The sequence below is a fragment of the Bidens hawaiensis genome, unplaced genomic scaffold (genome assembly GCF_021521415.1).
Source record: "Bidens hawaiensis isolate Kalapana, Puna unplaced genomic scaffold, B.hawaiensis_p1.1 tig00070181_1, whole genome shotgun sequence".
Classification (NCBI taxonomy): Eukaryota; Viridiplantae; Streptophyta; class Magnoliopsida; order Asterales; family Asteraceae; genus Bidens; species Bidens hawaiensis.
This window is the reverse complement of record NW_027502341.1, coordinates 9,811-28,179: the sequence shown is the minus strand read 5'-3', so window position 1 is coordinate 28,179 and position 18,369 is coordinate 9,811. Positions and strand designations below refer to the sequence as shown.

The 18,369-nt window shown below is 35.8% G+C and overlaps 3 protein-coding genes and 1 pseudogene across 3 annotated transcripts; all 4 read right to left on the bottom strand.

Annotated features, from left to right (window-relative positions):
* Positions 1-437: 437 nt before the first annotated feature.
* LOC143605584 (ADP-ribosylation factor 2) lies at positions 438-2,536 on the bottom strand. The gene is made up of 7 exons (XM_077081645.1): positions 2,517-2,536; positions 2,062-2,229; positions 1,825-1,895; positions 1,591-1,710; positions 997-1,115; positions 791-872; positions 438-678 (listed from the first exon to the last, which is right to left on the bottom strand). Exons 2-7 carry the CDS (start codon positions 2,207-2,209, stop codon positions 673-675), a joined length of 546 nt encoding a protein of 181 aa, XP_076937760.1. The 5' UTR covers positions 2,210-2,229; positions 2,517-2,536; the 3' UTR covers positions 438-672.
* A 1,353-nt stretch (positions 2,537-3,889) lies between these two features.
* LOC143605579 (phosphatidylinositol 3-kinase, root isoform-like) lies at positions 3,890-8,742 on the bottom strand. The gene is made up of 18 exons (XM_077081641.1): positions 8,527-8,742; positions 8,345-8,441; positions 7,480-7,576; positions 7,245-7,403; positions 6,953-7,159; positions 6,664-6,842; positions 6,435-6,582; positions 6,230-6,325; positions 6,019-6,154; positions 5,796-5,917; positions 5,526-5,720; positions 5,282-5,452; positions 5,062-5,199; positions 4,827-4,981; positions 4,615-4,758; positions 4,388-4,535; positions 4,131-4,285; positions 3,890-4,047 (listed from the first exon to the last, which is right to left on the bottom strand). Exons 1-17 carry the CDS (start codon positions 8,630-8,632, stop codon positions 4,148-4,150), a joined length of 2,436 nt encoding a protein of 811 aa, XP_076937756.1. The 5' UTR covers positions 8,633-8,742; the 3' UTR covers positions 3,890-4,047; positions 4,131-4,147.
* Positions 8,743-11,030: 2,288 nt separating this feature from the next.
* Positions 11,031-13,099, bottom strand: LOC143605582 (putative polygalacturonase At1g80170). Its single transcript, XM_077081642.1, has 9 exons — positions 12,908-13,099; positions 12,705-12,833; positions 12,447-12,617; positions 12,325-12,345; positions 12,037-12,244; positions 11,826-11,907; positions 11,627-11,735; positions 11,398-11,514; positions 11,031-11,327 (listed from the first exon to the last, which is right to left on the bottom strand). The coding sequence occupies exons 1-9, from the start codon at positions 13,091-13,093 to the stop codon at positions 11,031-11,033; spliced, it is 1,320 nt and encodes a 439-aa protein (XP_076937757.1). The 5' UTR covers positions 13,094-13,099.
* Positions 13,100-13,319: 220 nt separating this feature from the next.
* On the bottom strand, positions 13,320-15,294 carry LOC143605580 (pentatricopeptide repeat-containing protein At1g74600, chloroplastic-like; annotated as a pseudogene).
* Positions 15,295-18,369: the final 3,075 nt, after the last annotated feature.

Sequence of the window (18,369 nt, the reverse complement as noted above, 5' to 3'; positions counted from 1 at the left end):
ATCGTGTGATTGTGGGCATACCTTTATTCAAATAGTTTGGTTCTTCAGCTAATTTGTATACATGTTCATGCTTAAATCAGATTTGAGTTTTTAACTTTCGAATAATATAAACACAATCAGCTAGCAGTATCGTTAACTTCTTCATGCTCTTTCCAAGTTATCTTCTAAACCTATTTAATCGCACAAACAGGTAAGTGCGCCTCATATGTCATATTTCCGTCTTCAAAGATTTCTACCAACCCTACCCCCAACAAGGTTTCTTTTCCGGTTACTCTTTAGAAACCTTCTTGATTATAGACCCACAAAGTTCTTTTCAACTTACATTTAATAAAGTAACAAGTTAGGTTAACTAGCTTTGTTATCTTACACTAACTCATGTCCAATCCACAAACAATTTTATGTAAAAAAAAACAGCACCTATTGGATAACATGAAGCATTTGCAGAGTTGCTGAATTTACCATATCATATAATAATAATAGCATACCAACAAACTACATGATAAATCTATCCACCAGAAAAACATAACAATTTCAGATTAAAAGAATAATAACCAACCAACCTACCAAACACATACTTTCAATCCAAACGAACAATGTATATTAAAGCAAATTACCCTTTCAAATAACAACTTCCAAAACCAGTACCACAAACTGCCAAGCTCCACCGTTACTTCATGCCTGTAAAAAAATTAACATATATTGCATATTACTCACAATTGTAGCCGAACCTCGCACACTTTCCTGTTCTTTTCTTTTTATTATAAATAACGTCAAAACCACTAGTACTTACCTTGTTTGCTATGTTGTTGGAAAGCCAGTCCAAACCTTCATAAAGTCCCTCTCCAGAAGTTGCACAAGTGCTCTGAATGTACCTGAGCAAAAGAATAAATGAGTTCGTAAATCGGCCAATTGGAATATAACAATATAATAAAAATGAAAATATTAATAATAATAATGTGATTATAAGATTGGATAAAAGCTCTTAATGTTTATTACCAGTGGCGCTGTCGGAGAGAGTGGAGGCCAAGCTTATCAGTGATTTCAGCAGCGTTCATTGCATTTGGAAGATCTTGTTTGTTAGCAAACACCAAAAGAACTGCATCTCTCAACTCATCCTGCCATCAGTATATATGGCATTTTTGGTAAATATGCAGCATCTTAATGGTAGCAATAGTACAAAATTCATGCATTTATTGGCTCTACATATCATGTTCTCCACAATTACACCAATCCATTAAGTTACCCAACAGATTGAAACATTTTAAACAAATCAACCACTTATTAATCTCAACCATCTAGACCAGATCCATTTGATAAACCAACATTACCAAAAATTAACACTAAATTGAGATAATGACATGCTAACTCTTATCATTCCACACAAAAGGATCCATTTTAAAAGTTCAAAAGAAACCTAGTCACAACTTATGTAAAATTCTTCAGATTAGGAACTAATGTCCATAGAATGGCTGTGCAATCTTTAATCAAAACAAGAATTTTAAAAGCAAGAGAACATATAAGATAAGACCTTATATGTCTTTTGATAAGAGGCGAAAAAAAGTAAGCAAGTTTTAAAAAATTTAAACTTACTTCATTCAACATCCTGTGCAATTCATCTCTCGCCTCAACAACTCTGTCCCTGTCATTGCTATCGACCACAAAGATAAGACCTTGGGTGTTCTGGAAATAGTGCCTCCATAATGGACGAATCTACATAAACAATAAATCATTGTCACATATGAACTTAAACAATAATGATCACAAGAAATGTTAAAACATCCAAACAAATATCAAGTTTTCGTCACAAATAAGCAATCATTCTACCTTGTCTTGACCCCCAACATCCCACACTGTGAAGCTTATGTTTTTGTACTCAACAGTCTCCACATTAAAACCTGCAAATAATAACCTCATTAGCCATAAAAGTTCTAACTTTGCGTATAACATATCTTGTAAACGAGTCAACAAGCACATACATGACACATGTAACATAAATAACATAACAACTTGCAGCTGATATAGGAATCAAAACAAACTGAGACGATTACATATAATGATTACCTATGGTAGGAATCGTGGTGACAATCTCGCCAAGCTTGAGCTTGTACAAAATGGTGGTCTTACCAGCCGCATCGAGACCGACCATCAATATACGCATCTCTTTCTTGGCAAAAAGCCGGCTGAAGAGCTTGGTGAAAGTTAGCCCCATCCTCTAGTTCGTTAGGATCCCTATAAGATTATTAAAACGTATAATTGAAGCCAACATTCCAAAACAGATCTTATAAAAATACAACAGATACAATACACATATACAGATTAAATAAACATCACCTAGACCAACATTATACTTTTTTTTTCAAACAAAAGCCTCTGGCCGATATATTATTCAGAATTCCAGATCAAAATATAACAAATCAAGGCAATTAATCAGCAAACCTAATAAACAGATGCACCAAATAACTCACAAAAACAATAATTAACTATTAATGGATCTGATATGCGAGTGACATCAGCACCTGTTCAGATCGGGGTACAAATATCAATGAAAATGCATAAACCTAAATCATGACAACGTAGAGATCCAAAATAAAAAAAAACCTAGCGAAGACAGTTATATATATATATGAGATTATAATAATAATAATATTAATGGTAGAGATAGATCTGGATCTGAAGTTATTTACCTGAGAGAGAATGAGGTATGAATGAATGAATGAATAAAGAGGGCGACAAAAGCGATGATGAATATGTGGAGATTTTATAGCCCACCCCCCGGCTATTGCTGCCAACCATCAACATTTTCATTTTCACTCGTAACAATAAAATTTAAAAGCTAAACTTCACGAATAAATCAATTTTAGAAACATAATTAGTTGGTTTGCAAATCTAATGTTACGAGTTGATGCTAATTCGGTTAGTATCGCCATCGGTTTATGATACCGGAAACAAAGCGAAAAATAAATTCGTCAACGCCCAAATACAATAAATTAATATATTAAAAAAAAAACAAAAGCGTTGTGGTGATAAACCGATGCGAATGTAGTCGGTAGCTACAATACCGACACTAAATCGAAAAATTGTGCGCTCTGAAAAAGATAAGATAGAAATTATATAAAAAAATCGGTAGTGCTAGACCTAACTCGTAAACGTAAACTGAGTAGGCCCCAAAAAAGATAAGAGAGAAATTTTTTTAAAAAAATCGACAGTCCCAGCGGTAAACCGCAAACATAAACTAGTCAAGCCAAAAAAGATAATTTAAAAATATATATGATTTAAAGGATGACGTGACTACATACCGCATCTCATCATGTGGACCTATCAAAGTGCTATGACACGAAACATGCCTTTTAAATTAAAGGAAGGGAGTTGATGACTAGAGATAAGAGACAAAGACTACTTTTAGATGGTATGACCGTTGAATAAGGGACGGGTGTGACTGTGGATACAAGGTTGGGTTGGCGTTTATGTTTAGAGTTTACACACATGTTTTGCCAGTTTTGGCTATATGCACATGTTATCATTTTGAATTTTGATCATTTCGTTTATAAAAATACGAATTTAGTAAAGTGTGGTACGATGTCATATGGTGCACAACGTTATTTTAATAGTATGTTGTACGGTGTGAAAAGGTGTTGTACAGCGTCGTAAGGTGACATTGATAATTTTATGATTTACCCATTTCAATTTGTGTCCATAATTTTCTAACAAAATAATATTGAAAATGAAAAGCTTAAGGACAAGAAATACTGGTGATTCTTACTTCTTTCCTTCATTTTTATTGGCCAGCTTTCATCATATTCATATACAATACAACCTCTAGGCACCAAATTTGATTTTATCAAGTATTAGAATAAGTAGAAAAAAGAATATTCATTTCCTTAACGTGCTAGTTTTCCACAGTTTACTTTTGGAAGAAAGATAAACACCGGACTAATTCTTGCCAACATTTTACAAACTAATTAAACCAATAATATACACAGATATAAATATAAAATTTACAAACTCTATACAAGTTTGTGTTTTGTCTCTCAAGAAGCCCTTTACAACCTGAATAAAAAATGGCATTCAGCAAACTGAACATACAAATATAATCTTTATAAAATTAGATAAACCAATAAAATAAATCAAACCTGTATATGATCAATGATCATCTCCAGTATTGTGCCCAACGGTGAATGGTCTCAACCATCTGCGGAAACAAGGCACTAACACTCTCATTGATAAGATCCTGGAAGAAGTGTATACACTCTTCGTCATCTAAGTCCAGACGAAATTTCTCTTGAAGCTACAAAAGTCAACAAGGATCAAGTTCAGTAAACGGGTTAACCTAAACACGGCCCAACTAATAAATGGGTTGACTTGTGAACCATTTAAGTATATAGTGCACCTTTAAAATGCCCTTTTCAGGATCGGAAGCTATATCTGGAATATTAGCGCCAGCCATCAAATGAAAGAGGTTTAGTATTAAGTTGCTTGACTTGCGAAGGATGTTATAAGCCTCGCAACAATAGGATTTAAACCTCGTGTAATATTGGCTGCATGTGTGATGTGTCAATGAAAATTGGTATTCACATTTTAATATCATTAAAATTATTATTATTATTATTATTATACCTTTCTGCTCCACCCATAGCCTCCACCATTTCTTTGCAAAGCTTCATAGGTGGCGGGAAAGGTTTCGGATCACGACCCAAAATAAAACCAAAATCAACATGAAAAAGACGGCCATCGTCCCTAAGTAGAAGATTGTCAAGGTGCCTACAAATAAATAATATTAAGAGAAGTGCTGTGTGGCAAAGGTAATAAATAATATATAAACAAGTCACCTGTCTCCAATGCCGAGTATGTATGTGATCACAGAGTAACCCGCACAGCTTTTAATGAACGTTTCAAGACACGTGGCTGTAATCCCAAACGGTCCCTCTTCATCAGGATGAAATTTTTGCAAGTAGCTTGTAATACTTCTATGCTCTGAAAGAATCTGCAAACAAATACATTAATATAACATCACAGTTTACAACACATGTCAAAGGTAAAGATCAGAATGATAATCATACACACCTGAGCTAAAGTCTTGGATGGTATGAATTCCATCATGCCCTCATCATGTCCGGTTGCTAACACCCGGTATGGTGTTAAATGTAGATCAAGATTTTCCAGTTTAAGCAAACGGTCCATAAGTGATACCATTTGGACAACCTACAAAGATGATCAAACATATTCGGGCCCACGAAAAAAAAACCTAAAAAAAAAAAAGAAAAGACTAGCTTATAATGTATACCAATTGATCTTGTCGAAGGTCATCTCCTTTCTTGAAAATAATCTTTAAACATCCACCATCGGAGGTTCTAAACGCAAGGCGTAAAGGATGCAATGCACTTTTAAATATTGATGAATCTGATGGAATAATACCCGTGATAAGAACCGTAGGCGCCAAAGGCGATCGTATAGGCTACAAAACGGGCCAAGAATTTAGTGACACGTGTCGCCAAATGTTTAGAAACTTCTAGAATATATAATATTACCTCCTCAAAGTACGTCAGTTCACTAAGAAGCCCAGAAAGCAGACGTCTAAGCTTTTCTATCTTTTTTTGAGTTCCGCCTCTTACGTTTCTTACATCTCTCATTATAGAGCAAAGCTGAGCTGTCAGTTCCGTCTGGCGAACCAGACTCTGCCATGATTTATAAACATCACCACCATCAACAGCTCCCATTCCCAACTGAAAAGTCAAAAGCAAAACAATCAAAATTTCCTCATTTTATATTGATAAACTTTTTTAATCATATTTTCTTACCTTCATCATATTTTCTTCCAGCATTTCATAGGTGGAATAGAAACGTTTTGCATAAGCGGGATCACGAAGTTCAACAGCAACATACCATCTAAGGAAGCTAGCAAACTCGATGTTGGATAATGCTGCAAAGAATCAAAAGAAAACTGTCACATTTCAGAAACAAGTAAGAGATTAAGTTAAAATTTATATTTATTTATATTTATAAACGTGACAGGTGACCTACAACGTTGCACGAGAAATTGAGAAAGACGGGATTTATCAGAGCGTTCAAACCGCAAAGCTTGAACCAACTGAAGTAAATAACATTGAAGTTCTTCATCGTCAGCTCGTTCAAGAACACGAACAGCATGTGCACGAACCTGTTGATACAAGTCAAAAACTCAAAATCAGAATTAACTGGTCAAAATTGAATTCTAATATAACTCATAGCATACCTCTTCACTCTCAAAAACAGGAGACAAAAGCTCTAATGCATCACATACATCAATCATTTCCCACCTACCCATCAGTTCAATTGCCTGCTTTGCTTCCTGAAATACATAACGATATATCATATATGTGTACATCAGTAGTTCAGTACATCTCTATTTTTTGTGTGTGTGTGTGAGGGGTGGGGCTTGTTATATATAATTTATGTACCTGAACATCACTCCACTCAACACAACGCAGAAACTTTGTTAAAGCTCGTTTCTCCGACATTAACGAGAACCGAAATTTCCACAATAACTGCCTTTCATCTCCACTTAAAGTGCGTGTTGGTGGGTACTTCAGTATTCTTTGTATTGACCTAATAACCAGGATACAAAGGTTTGTAACTAATTATACAACATTTATGAAACTGAATGACTAGAATTTGAGTACAACTTACTTCCTTTCAGTAGAGCTGGGCTTAAGATCTCTATCAATAATACCACGGTTCAAACTCCTTGCAAGCTTCAACTGCTTGTGCTCAGAAGGGTTGATTTTCCCAACTTCTGGGTCCCACACAGTAACCAGTTCATTACTTGAAGTTATAGAAGCCGGTATTAATAAATTTGGCCCCGATTCCTATAATATCAAAACACAAAAGTCACAACCGACCGACCAGTTTGTGTAACAGATTATTAAAAAAAATTATTAGAATAGTAATAATTAAAATAACAATAATAATATGGCACCTGCAGAACAACTCGATGTTCAAAACTGCAGAAATCAATAAGCAGATACAAATGACCTCCATTTTTACTGCTTTCACGATCCTTGATTTTTTCCATAGCTTTAAAAGCGAGGCGGTCCAACCAATCAACTCGTTGGATTAGCCCTCGTTCATACTTATTCACTAGCTTCTCCAAACGCTCCAATTCCCCGCGTTCCTCTTTAGGAACCTACACACATTAGTAATCAATAACGTGTAATAAGTAACATGTTCGATATTATAGATTTAGAAATATAATGTGTTTACAAAATAACCTTTCCAGGAGTAGTAGAGTGAATTGATCCATCTGCTTCTTTCCCTTGCCAAAGCCTAAGTTTGTGCTTCCCTGTTTGGAGCTGTTTCTTCACATTAAAAAGATGGATAGTGGCCCCACCAACTAAACCCGCGTCTTTCCCACATGAAACATCCCAAACCTACAGGAAACAAAAACTAAATTCAGAAAATCTTGGTTTTACAAAATTAAAATGCTTGATTAATATAATAACTTACTGTTACTGCAAGTTGAGTGTTGGCAGTTAAGTCTCGGTATTTGGTACTCAACGTAATTAGTTCACTCCAGCAAAATGGCGGACCAGAAGACTCTAGCCTGAACATAGTTTATTAATAACTTATTACTATAAACTTTACTAAAATGATAACTCTATTAAAGTTCAGTGGTAAAAACGTAAACTGTTTTAAAATATGGGATAGAAGCGTAAATATTAAAGTCCGTGAGATAACTCTCATAAAGTTCAGGAGTAGAAACGTAAATTTGTTAAAAAAAAAGAGTTGGTCTACTACAGGAAGGCCGCGTGGACAGTGGGCCTATCATGAACTACAAGTATTCATGTTTGACAATGTAAACGTAAATAGTTGTAATTCATGATAGGTCAAAGTGGCATTTCCTTATTAGATCAACTTTTTTAACCATTTTATGTTGAACTTTAAGAGACTGAGTTATCACACGGATACAAATATTTAATAATTCTTTTCCTACAAACGATTTACGCTTCTACCACTTAATTTTATTTAATCAATTGAACTTTATAGAGTTATCATACGGCCCTGAACTTTAATGGAGTTATCAGTCTAGTAAAGTTTTATTATTTTTTAAACAAATACTTTCTCTTTTACTTTCTTTATTATACGTTTAATTCTAATTTTAAATCTTTATATTTATTCAACTTATTATAACTAAAGCTAATCTTTAACTCTAGACATGTTTACATAATAATCGTGCAGCTTGCTTATTTGTATCGTCGTCATTTAGGCCAACGCATAGTCTATAATAATTCATCATAGGTATGGCGCAAATTCAAGAATACTAGTTAACTAAGAAAACTGAAATCAAAAGATAGAAATAGGCACAAATAACCTAGTTCTCATGGGAAGGCCAAAGGGAGCACCATCAATGTACAAAGCACAGTCCACATAAAGCTCAGGTTTTTTATCCTCAACACCACCATCAATATCTGCTGCTTCATAATAATAATCACATAATTAGGGTTTGATTAAAGAAACTATAAAAAATAAAAAAAATAAATAGTTAGAACCTACCTGGAGTGGAGGTGGAAGGTAAATGGCCTTGTAGGTTTTCGATTCTGAAAGTGACTGGCAGATTGATGTCGCAAGATAAGAAGAATCGAAACTCGTTACCGCTCATTATGAAATTAATTGGAAGAAGATAATTAATTAGGGTTTTGTTGATTAATTATTGGATTGTGTTTAATGAAATTGAATACGTGAGCTATGAATATGATGATGAATTTGGTGTTTGATGAAACTGCTGTGAATCCAAGTGAAAGTGATGATGAAAGAGATCATGTATGTAGATTAATAATAGTGTCGTAATCACATAAATAGTTTTCGGTTACTCACTTTATTCTAACCATTATCCTAACAATTTGTATAGTGGTATGAGTGCTTGTCATTTAACGAGGCCTGGGTTTGATCGGTGGCGAATCTAGAAAATTTTAATTTAATTTGGGTTGGTTTAGTAATTCAGGTCGGTTAAGGTTTATCGCATAATATAAAAACGATACAATAACAAAAGTAAATATCGTCATTAGAAATTAAAAAATACATAATACAAATACCTTGGTCAAAATCTATTCGTTTGCAATTTCTCTTATAAAATCTTTTTGTTTGCAAGATGCACCAACATTTATTAACTCCAATACTCTTTTAAAAATATAATGATGTTTGGTTGCAAGAGCCACACCAAGAACTTCAACTTGGTGAGCAAAACGATGAATATCACTAATTGTCTATTTCAACATAAGCATTCGTTCATTCTAAATATCAAATAACGGTTGTGAAGACGTGGGCTTATTTGGCTCAAGATCATGGCTAATCTTGGGTCTGGTAGTGGGGCTGATTAAGTGATTAGTGTGCCTCCATGACAATTTGCAAAAGAAACCGGAGCAAATGCTGATATGTTTGAACCAGTGAGGTGTGAAAGCATAGGGAGAACTAGCACCGTAAAATTTTAAGACCAGTTAAAGAAAGTTAAAGGACATGCCCCGTGCATAAGTAAAAATGATCGTTAAGGAATGACGGGTCAAGGGAAGGCGGCGCGGCGAAGGGCGGTGGTTGCTGTGTGGGGGGTTGATGGTGTTGAACGATTTGGCTATGATGTATGTTCTGTTCTGTTACGACTTGCGATGTTGTGAGACGTGAGCATAGGGTATAGACCTTAACTAATTAACATTAAAAAACATAAGACATAACAACCAATAGAGATTTGAACCCTAGTTCTCATAGGGTTAATGCAAGCTAATTACCACTCAACCAAAGATGAAATTTGTATATAAGTTCACTCACAAAATATATATGGGTTCACTCTTATATTTTATATAGGCATTTCATATAAAATCCGAAACTCAATGGGTCCCCGTGAACCCGCACCGTTGTGCGTAGATCTGCCCCTGGGTTTGATTATCACTTTTACTGGTTTGAAGGATATTTGGGTTAGGGATAACAATGAAACCCGAACATGATGGGAAAACCCGAAACCCGGTATAAATAGGACGGGTAATACCCGATCCATTATGGTTTGGGACGGGTTTAGGATTAGTTTTAAAATCTTTTGTTCCTGCCCATTTTGCTTATAAGCCTTTTCTTTTTCAAAATATAAATCAAATTTGCTAATACGTATATGGTTTTTTGTTATACATACTTTTTATTGGAAAAAGATTAGTTTATTTCTTATTTAAAGCACTCATTTTTAGTTTATCTAATTTCTTATAAGGCTATGCGTAGTGAAGGAGCTACAAATTGGGGCGTTTTGCGCCGTGTGGCGTTCAGTCAGCAAAGGGTGAGAATTTGTTTTTGGGGTGTAATGGTGGAGAGGCTACAATAGTAATATATATATATATATATATATATATATATATATATATGTATAACACACATATTAATAAAATAATAATAATTTTCTTCTTCTTCCAGGCGACAAAAGAACCTCGCCCCTGCCCCCTTTCGCCCACATATCTCCGGGGGGGAGGAGTGTTCGCGCCCAAATTTCGCCCTAACCCACACCCACTACACATTGCCTAAAATATGTTTTCAAATAGAAAACTAACATGCGCTTTGATGCTTACTGCTTAGAACCCTTAGATAACATTGTACCATAACTTTATTCCTGGTTTAAACTTTTATTTGTACAACTTTTGAATTTGAAAAAAGACTATGATGATTATTATGAAGTCTTTGTGGAACTGTACCCACCTGCAGAAACCAATAAGTTCCATACGACGCATGCGATAATAAATGTGAAATCAAAAGTAAAGAAGACGACAACGAAAAAGATGGTGATGTTTTGAAGTTCAGTATACAGTTCTAAAATTATCTATTCTATATTCAAGCCACTATATTCTCAATAAGCAGTGTTATAAAACCCTTACACAAATGATTAACCATACCCAAAACCAATATTCTATTCTCATTACAACTCAAAATATATACCCGATATACAAGCACGACAATCAGTGCTCAAACAACCTTCGAATGCTACGCGGATTGCCCTCTAGAACCAATACAAATATAAAAAAAAAAACAAACTAAAGTTCACTATGGATCAAATACTCACTCTTGAATTCAGTTTCAGATTTGATAATCGAGTTGTTAACGGACATCAAACAGTCTGCAGGTGGTTGAACATAACCAAAGGTAAATCCGTTAACCGAGTTGCAGAACGTTTGAGCTGGTTTCTCATCTGTTCGTTTTAAGATGATATCAATAAGAACAATGTTTTTGCAGGGGACTATGTCACTGCACGCAAATTTCATAGCGTTTGGACTCTTTGATGTTCCATGAATGTTCTCATACATTATTTGACTTATCTCCACAGCTGATGTCTATTCATAACAATAAAAATAAACCGGTTATTATTTTCTCAAGGGTATCTCTAGAAGTGAATGAAAATACCTGATTTTTACAACTTTTAGGTGAATCGCAATAGAATTGATCAATAATAATGGGATTTGCCACGTCATCCATTTGAACGTTTCGGTATCGCACGGCTCTAACATAACCAGATCCTCCCTGTGCCAGAAACAAGTTAGCAGACTAATGTAATAATGTGTATTCTTAATGCAAAAAAACCTCTAAATTATCTTTATTAAAAAAAATTAAAGTACTTTTACTGAAACTATACCTGCCATGTTTTAATCCTGAGGCCATTTGTAGTGCCTTTAAGGAAAGCCGTATCAACATCTACTGCGGTTACAAAATCTGTGGAATTATCTTTTCCGAGGCTTCCTATACTGACATGATCAAAATTGTCCAAATTAATTGGGATTATGTGGGAATACATACAGAATACTAATTAACATAATAAATAAATAAATAAGCACCTTATTCCATGACCGAGCCCACAATATATCGACTTCATCTTGATATTAGAGCAACCACTCACAATTGAGATGCAATCATCACCTAAGTATCACATGCAAACAGTTGGTCTAAAGTAGTAACTTTTGAAACTTGGTTGCTGAGGTTATGGCCAAACCCCGGGAACCATTCGTGTAATTAAAAAAATACATAAATAAATAAAAAGTCAAAAACCTGTTCCAATATTAGTATTCTGAATAACCACATTTTTCGATGCGGTAAGATGGACTCCATCAGTGTTCGGACTATCTTCAGGAGCCGAAACTATAACATTAGAAATTCTAACGAATTCTGAACGTGACACGGTAAAATGCATTTGTTGACTGTTTTTGACCATAAGACCGTTCACTTCTATGTTTGAGCTTTGATCGATCGTTAGTGCCTGCATTGACCAATTTAGCCTTCCACATTAAAACTTAATTTGTTTACAAAAAAATTGTTTCAAAGTGTCATATTTCTTACCGTTGGAGCTCCTACACAAGGCTGTAAACGACCCAAAAAGCCAAAAAGTAAAAAAGAAAAGGGTTGTCAATATTTTGCTTATCGGTTGATTTGATCAAAAAGAATAATAAGAATAATTCTACATTTGTTTTGTTTTTTTTACAAGATGCAGCCCACCATTTTGCGCCTGATCCGTCTATAACTCCATGCCCTTGAAAAACAACTCCCGTGAGATTTGAAAAGTAGAGCCAATTTCTTGGGTTTTTAGGATCCCAGTTTTTAGGCTCGTCCGGTGCTACAATATTTCCATCAATCTGTATCACACAGATATAATGTTCAAATTTTCTAGAGACATATGTCGTGTATTATAGGAATTCAATTTATTCAACGATTAATATTACCTGAACGATTAGATCTTTAGCACACGGTCCTCTATACCGCGTTGCATTAACTTTATAAGTACGATCCGGAGGAACCAAAAGCACTGCTTGTGATGTAGAACATGCTTGCTTCCATGCATTTGCAAATGCCTAAAGAACCATTAAGGTAATAAGTCAACGGGTCAACATGGTTTATTACAGTTGAATAATATCCTCATATTCACCTTTGTGTCATCAGAAACACCATCTCCAACAGCACCAAAACCATCAACATTCACAAGAATCTTGATACCATGTTCTCTTGAGCATGACTCTATTCCATCATCTTTAAATTTCAAACTTTTAATCATACCCGTGTTTTCACAAACCAAAAACAGAACAAGAAAAAAAATGAATAGGGTTTTGCTCATGGTTTATTGATTTATGAGTTCTACAAGGTTCAGGATACTGTTAGATGTGTGTGAACTAAATGATATATTAATTTATATATATAGGTTAGGGCTAAAAATGGTCAATTTTGTGGGTCATGTATCTGGCTTGGCTTTAAAGTACATGATATGACCAACACTTCAAGTGTAAGAATGTACATTTTCTGGATACTTTTGCTTCACTCATCAAACATTCACATAACAAAAGTTAAACTGTAATCATATCTCTTTGCATTTTCCTTGCTAGTCCAACGTCTCTAATTTGTTTAGAGGTTTCAAAATCCCCAATTTCTGAATAAAAGTTTGAAACTTGTATCCAAATTGAAGGGTTTTTAGGGTCAAGATTAATTACTAGTTCTGCAATTCTTTTTCCTACGGTTTCATCACGGTGGACCCTACAATGACGCAACAGTGAACTCCAAATAACATAATCGTTATTAACTTGTGTCTGATTTATCAACCGCTCAGCTTCTTCTAGTAAACCTTTGTGTCCAAGAAGGTCAACCATGCAAGCCAAATGCTGACTTTCAGGGTCAATGCCATGTACGGTCTTCATTGACTCAAACACCATCTTTCCCTCTTCAATCATTCCCGAATGGTTGCAAGCTTTTAACACACATAAGAATGTCACTTTATCTGGTTTCAGACCTTTGTTAATCATTAACTCAAGAAATTTACAACATTCTGTTCCCATTTTGTGGCGGGAATACGCGCTTATGATTGAAGTAAAACAAATAACATTTGGTGCAGAAAGCTGGTTGAAAACCTTATAAGACGATTCAACGTCTCCAAATCTTGAATAACTTTCTATCAAAGAACAAGAAACTGCAAGGTCGTGATCAAAACCTGATTTCACAGCACAATGATGCAACAATTTACAGCTTGCCAAGCTAGCATAAGTTGACTTGATTTTGACAGTGTGTTGACCGTGGTTGATAGACTAACCTCATCAAACCCAATCCCTTCATCAACCATCAAACCAAACAACTCAATCACATCTTCCACAATGCCACAATGTGCAAATGATGTCATCAACGAGTTGCATACTTCAATAGTTTTTCTAACACTTTCGTATACCGACACTGACTTTCTATTTCACCACATTTTCCATACATATCGATTAAAGCAGAACAAATGTAACAGTTATCCCGATCAAACCCTAGTTTCAAGACAAAACAATGAATCTGCTTTCCAAGGATTATATTTACATTCCCGCTTGAACAGTTCAACAACCCGACAAACGAACGAATCGATGGCTTCTTTCCACATTCTTGCATCATAGAAAAGATCTCCACAGCATCGCTTCCAATCCCATTACATGCATACACAGAAACTAAAGAATTCCAAGAAATCACATCATTTGTCGGAATGACTTCAAATGATTTCTTGACATCTGTTAAACTCCCACAAACACTATAAAAATCCACCAAAGCATTTGAAACAAACAAGTCGGATTCGGCCCATCCAACCTTAACCGCATACGAATGCAGCTCTCGTCCTTGATCAACAAGACTATCATTCCCAAACGAGCGGATCAAATAACAAAAACTGAGTGCATTAACCACAACACCTTCTCTTTTCATCCTATAATACAATTCCAACTTTTGTTCCATCCCAAATTCACTAAAACCTCACAGTAACTGATTCCATGTCGCAACGTTCCTATCCGGTAAACCATCAAACAACCTCAACGCAAAACCGACAAGACCCATATTCAAGTAAAGATCAATCAATGCACTTGCTACATACACATTCAAACTCAACCCAAGAACAATCACCCTGCTGTGAGCTTTAACTGCTTCTTGATACAACGCTTGTTGACTAAATGCACCCAAAACCGTCGAAAACGTGGACGAACTCTCGATAAATCCCTTTGATACCATTTGGGTATAGACATACAACAGTTCTTTTGACAACCCGTTATGCTTAAGCCCTGAAAGAACAATGTTCCATGTGATTAGGTCTCTTTGAGGCATTTCGTCGAACAGTTGGAGTGCAGAGTCAACTGACCCGGAATTCATTAAGGTTTGAATGTCTGTGTTGTTGGTGTAAACTCTGTCTCGAGGATTGGGTTCGAAGTAAGAGTGAAATTGCGTGGGAAACAAGGAAGCCGTTGTTGATGTGTTTCGTACAAACGTGGAAGTGAAGGTTGAGATGAGTGGGACAAGAATTTGCTTCTTCATTTGCCAATGATGATTAAAAAGGGTGTTACTTTACTGTTTAGGTTTCTTGTTAATAATAATGTTTCATTCACGAGTTGCTGTGAAACTGTTAAAAAGAACAGACGTGAAGTGAATTCGTTACACGGTGTGTATATATATATATATATATATATATATATATATATATATATATATATATATATATATGTATTTTTAAACTAATTTCCTTTGTTGGGTATTTACACTTCAGCCTTTCAACTTTTAAAAGCTAACATTTTGAAAGGACATTTTGGCGGGTGTTACATAATCCGATAATTCACTTCCAGCTCAAAGTTGTCTTTGTGCAGGGCCGGCCCAATAGGCTTAAGGACTAAAGCAAAGGCTTTAGGCCCCTAAATTTTTTGGGCCTCCATTTAAAAAAAGTTGTATTTGAAATATATATTCTTAGGGTGTTTTTGTTTACCTCTTAATGGACTCATTCAGATGCAACCATCTGAATCGCACAGACATTAGGGTGTTTAGTTGTTTTCAAAACTACATCTGAATGGAACAATAAACCTCTTATTGGGTCAGTGACTTTTTGAAGCTGAATGAAAAGGAGGAACAACATAACCCTAATATACCCTCATCATGTTAGCCATAATTTGGTTTGGTCCGGTCCATCGAGCCTATGGTGGATCGGTATCTTGGAGACCAAGTCGAGCACATGACTTGGGCTACAAGTTATTTAATTAATTGTTTAAATATGTTTTTACTAATTAGTATTTGAATATGATTATGGTATTTGTATTCTAGTCTAATTAGGTTTTCATGTTTAAACTAGTATATATACCCGAGCTCATGGTTATATCATTATGTATTGTAATTTTTCGAGCTAATGAAAGTTACAAGGATCGGGCTTATGATTTAAATTCGTTTTGTGTTTTCGATTCTGGTTACCAAACTTCAATTGGTATCAAAGCTCGGTTTAAACACGAGTTCGTTATATAATCTTAAAATTCTTCGACAAGGTTTTGTCTTTTGTTTGGTGCGGTGAACGTGGAGGTTTCATTATTAAAATAAAATTCACACTTTCCAGATTATGTTCACCAACTCCCAACATAATTAATCCTTGCTTTGTCTTCTTGTGACTTTATCCACAAAAGAATTTGAGATATTTTCCCTGTTTCGAAAACCTTTTAAGAGGAAGGGAAGTTACTGATTTCATATAATAACAACAATTGTTCTTTTGTTGATTGAAGATCCATCACAATCTTCAAGTTTCTTTCTTTTTTATCAAGAAATCAATATTGCCATTCCTTCAAGTTCTTCATTGTCCTTACTGTGTCAAGAATCGTGAAAACCTACACTCGCCAGAGAAGAAGAGGAGTCTGTTGGGTTCGTAGGCCTTGTTGGCCCAGTTTATTATATGAAGTCAAAAGAGGAGACGGGTGTTGGCGGTCAGGCCCAAGCCCGGCCCGGTTTAGATTTCTTGCATAATAATTTACTAACCCTAGTTCAGTCTCTATATAAACAACATTATGTACTTGTAATATTTGGTCACTCAATAAAGATATACCTAGTTGCCACCCGTGGACGTAGGTCAGTTTAGACCGAACCACGTTAAATCCTCGTGTTCGTTTACTGCTTTCGTGTCGTGTTCGGTTTCGTGTGTGCGTTTAATCCTAACAAGTGGTATCTAGAGCTTAGGTTCGGATCACACGAAGAACACGTTGAACCATCCCGTCACACCGCACCAGTAGGTCGGATATCTAAAGTCGGTAGCAGCCGTTTGTTTTAGTGTTCCGTTGGCAGAAAACCGCCGCCGCCACACTAATTTCGTCTTGACCGTAACCCCCGCGACGGTTGGAATTTGTTCAGAATAACTGGTCGCTGATTTAAAGATTGCGGTAGAGAAATTATTACTTTTGGGTGAGAAAGGCGTCGCTTGGAATTGTGGTGCAGATTAAAAGGAATTTGGACCAGAAAAGTGTTTTTTTCATTTTTTTGGGCCTCGTGGAATCAAAGGGCAGTGGCCCATATTGTTTTTCCTTTTAATTTGGTGGGCTAGATACAAGGGCAGTAAGCCCAATTTGGTTGAACTTGTGTGGCCCAATTCTTGGGACAGTTTGGCCCATAAATAAATTTGGGTCGGGTCAAGATCTTATTATAGCAAAGCACAAGCTAGGAAAATCAAGATCCTATTTTTTAGAAGAACGGTTGTCGAGTCAGAAGAAGCGTTAAAGAAACCAAGAACCAGTACCAACCGCGTTTGTCAGGTTTTATCGTTTCAGTTTCTGATTTATAGTTCGTATTTCCGCTGCGTTTAAAATAGGTTGATTATTTAACAGAGTTCAGTAAAACAGTTGTTAAGTTCAGGCCCGTGCGATTGCTGTGTTTGTCTCTGTTTTATCCAGTTTTTCGTTTTAGTCATTGTCATGGCAGAAGACGGAAAAGTTTCGATACAGAAGTTTGACGGACAGAAGTTTGGTTGGTGGAAGATGCAGATTGAGGCACTACTTTGTCAGAAAGACTTGGATGTAGTGCTTGAGGATGAAAAACCAGAAAAGTTGTCAGAAGCAGATTGGAAGAAGTTAGACAAGAAAGCTAGGGCTTGTATTACTTTGTCGTTGTCGGAAGATGTGGCGTTTAACATCATGAAAGAAACCACAGCACGTGGTATGATGGAGGCGCTATCCAACATGTATGAGAAGCCTTCGGCAGCGAATAAAGTCTATCTTATCCGAGAGCTAGTGACAACAAGAATGAAAGAGGGTGGGTCAGTTACAACTCATATCAATAATCTTAATTCGATCTTGTCCCGCTTAGTGTCAGTTGACATTAAGTTTGATGATGAAGTTCAAGGCCTCTTGTTATTATCCTCTTTGCCCGACAGTTGGTCGCAAACAGTGACTGCAGTTTGTAGTTCGTCTACAAATATTACTTTCGATGGGATTCGAGATCTGATTCTGGGAGAAGATTCAAGACGCAGAAGTTCAGGTGAATCATCAGGCAATATGCTAGTCACAGAAGGTAGAGGTAGGGGAAAACAGCGAGGCAGTGGGAGCAGGAAGAGGAGTCAGTCTAAGACTCGTAAGGATATTGAATGTTGGGGTT

Excerpts from the sequence above, each read along its gene's own strand:
- LOC143605584 (XM_077081645.1), bottom strand. The coding sequence starts at position 2,209 with ATGGGGCTAACTTTCACCAAGCTCTTCAGCCGGCTTTTTGCCAAGAAA. Across the intron at positions 1,896-2,061 it reads CACCACGATTCCTACCATAG|GTTTTAATGTGGAGACTGTT; the intron begins GTAATCATTATA and ends TATTATTTGCAG. Across the intron at positions 873-996 it reads TCTCTCCGACAGCGCCACTG|GTACATTCAGAGCACTTGTG; the intron begins GTAATAAACATT and ends TCTTTTGCTCAG.
- LOC143605582 (XM_077081642.1), bottom strand. The coding sequence starts at position 13,093 with ATGAGCAAAACCCTATTCATTTTTTTTCTTGTTCTGTTTTTGGTTTGT. Across the intron at positions 11,908-12,036 it reads GAATACTAATATTGGAACAG|GTGATGATTGCATCTCAATT; the intron begins GTTTTTGACTTT and ends TGTGATACTTAG. Across the intron at positions 11,515-11,626 it reads TCAGGATTAAAACATGGCAG|GGAGGATCTGGTTATGTTAG; the intron begins GTATAGTTTCAG and ends TTTCTGGCACAG.
- LOC143605579 (XM_077081641.1), bottom strand. The coding sequence starts at position 8,632 with ATGAGCGGTAACGAGTTTCGATTCTTCTTATCTTGCGACATCAATCTG. Across the intron at positions 7,160-7,244 it reads ACTCTACTACTCCTGGAAAG|GTTCCTAAAGAGGAACGCGG; the intron begins GTTATTTTGTAA and ends TAATGTGTGTAG. Across the intron at positions 6,583-6,663 it reads CCCAGCTCTACTGAAAGGAA|GTCAATACAAAGAATACTGA; the intron begins GTAAGTTGTACT and ends CCTGGTTATTAG.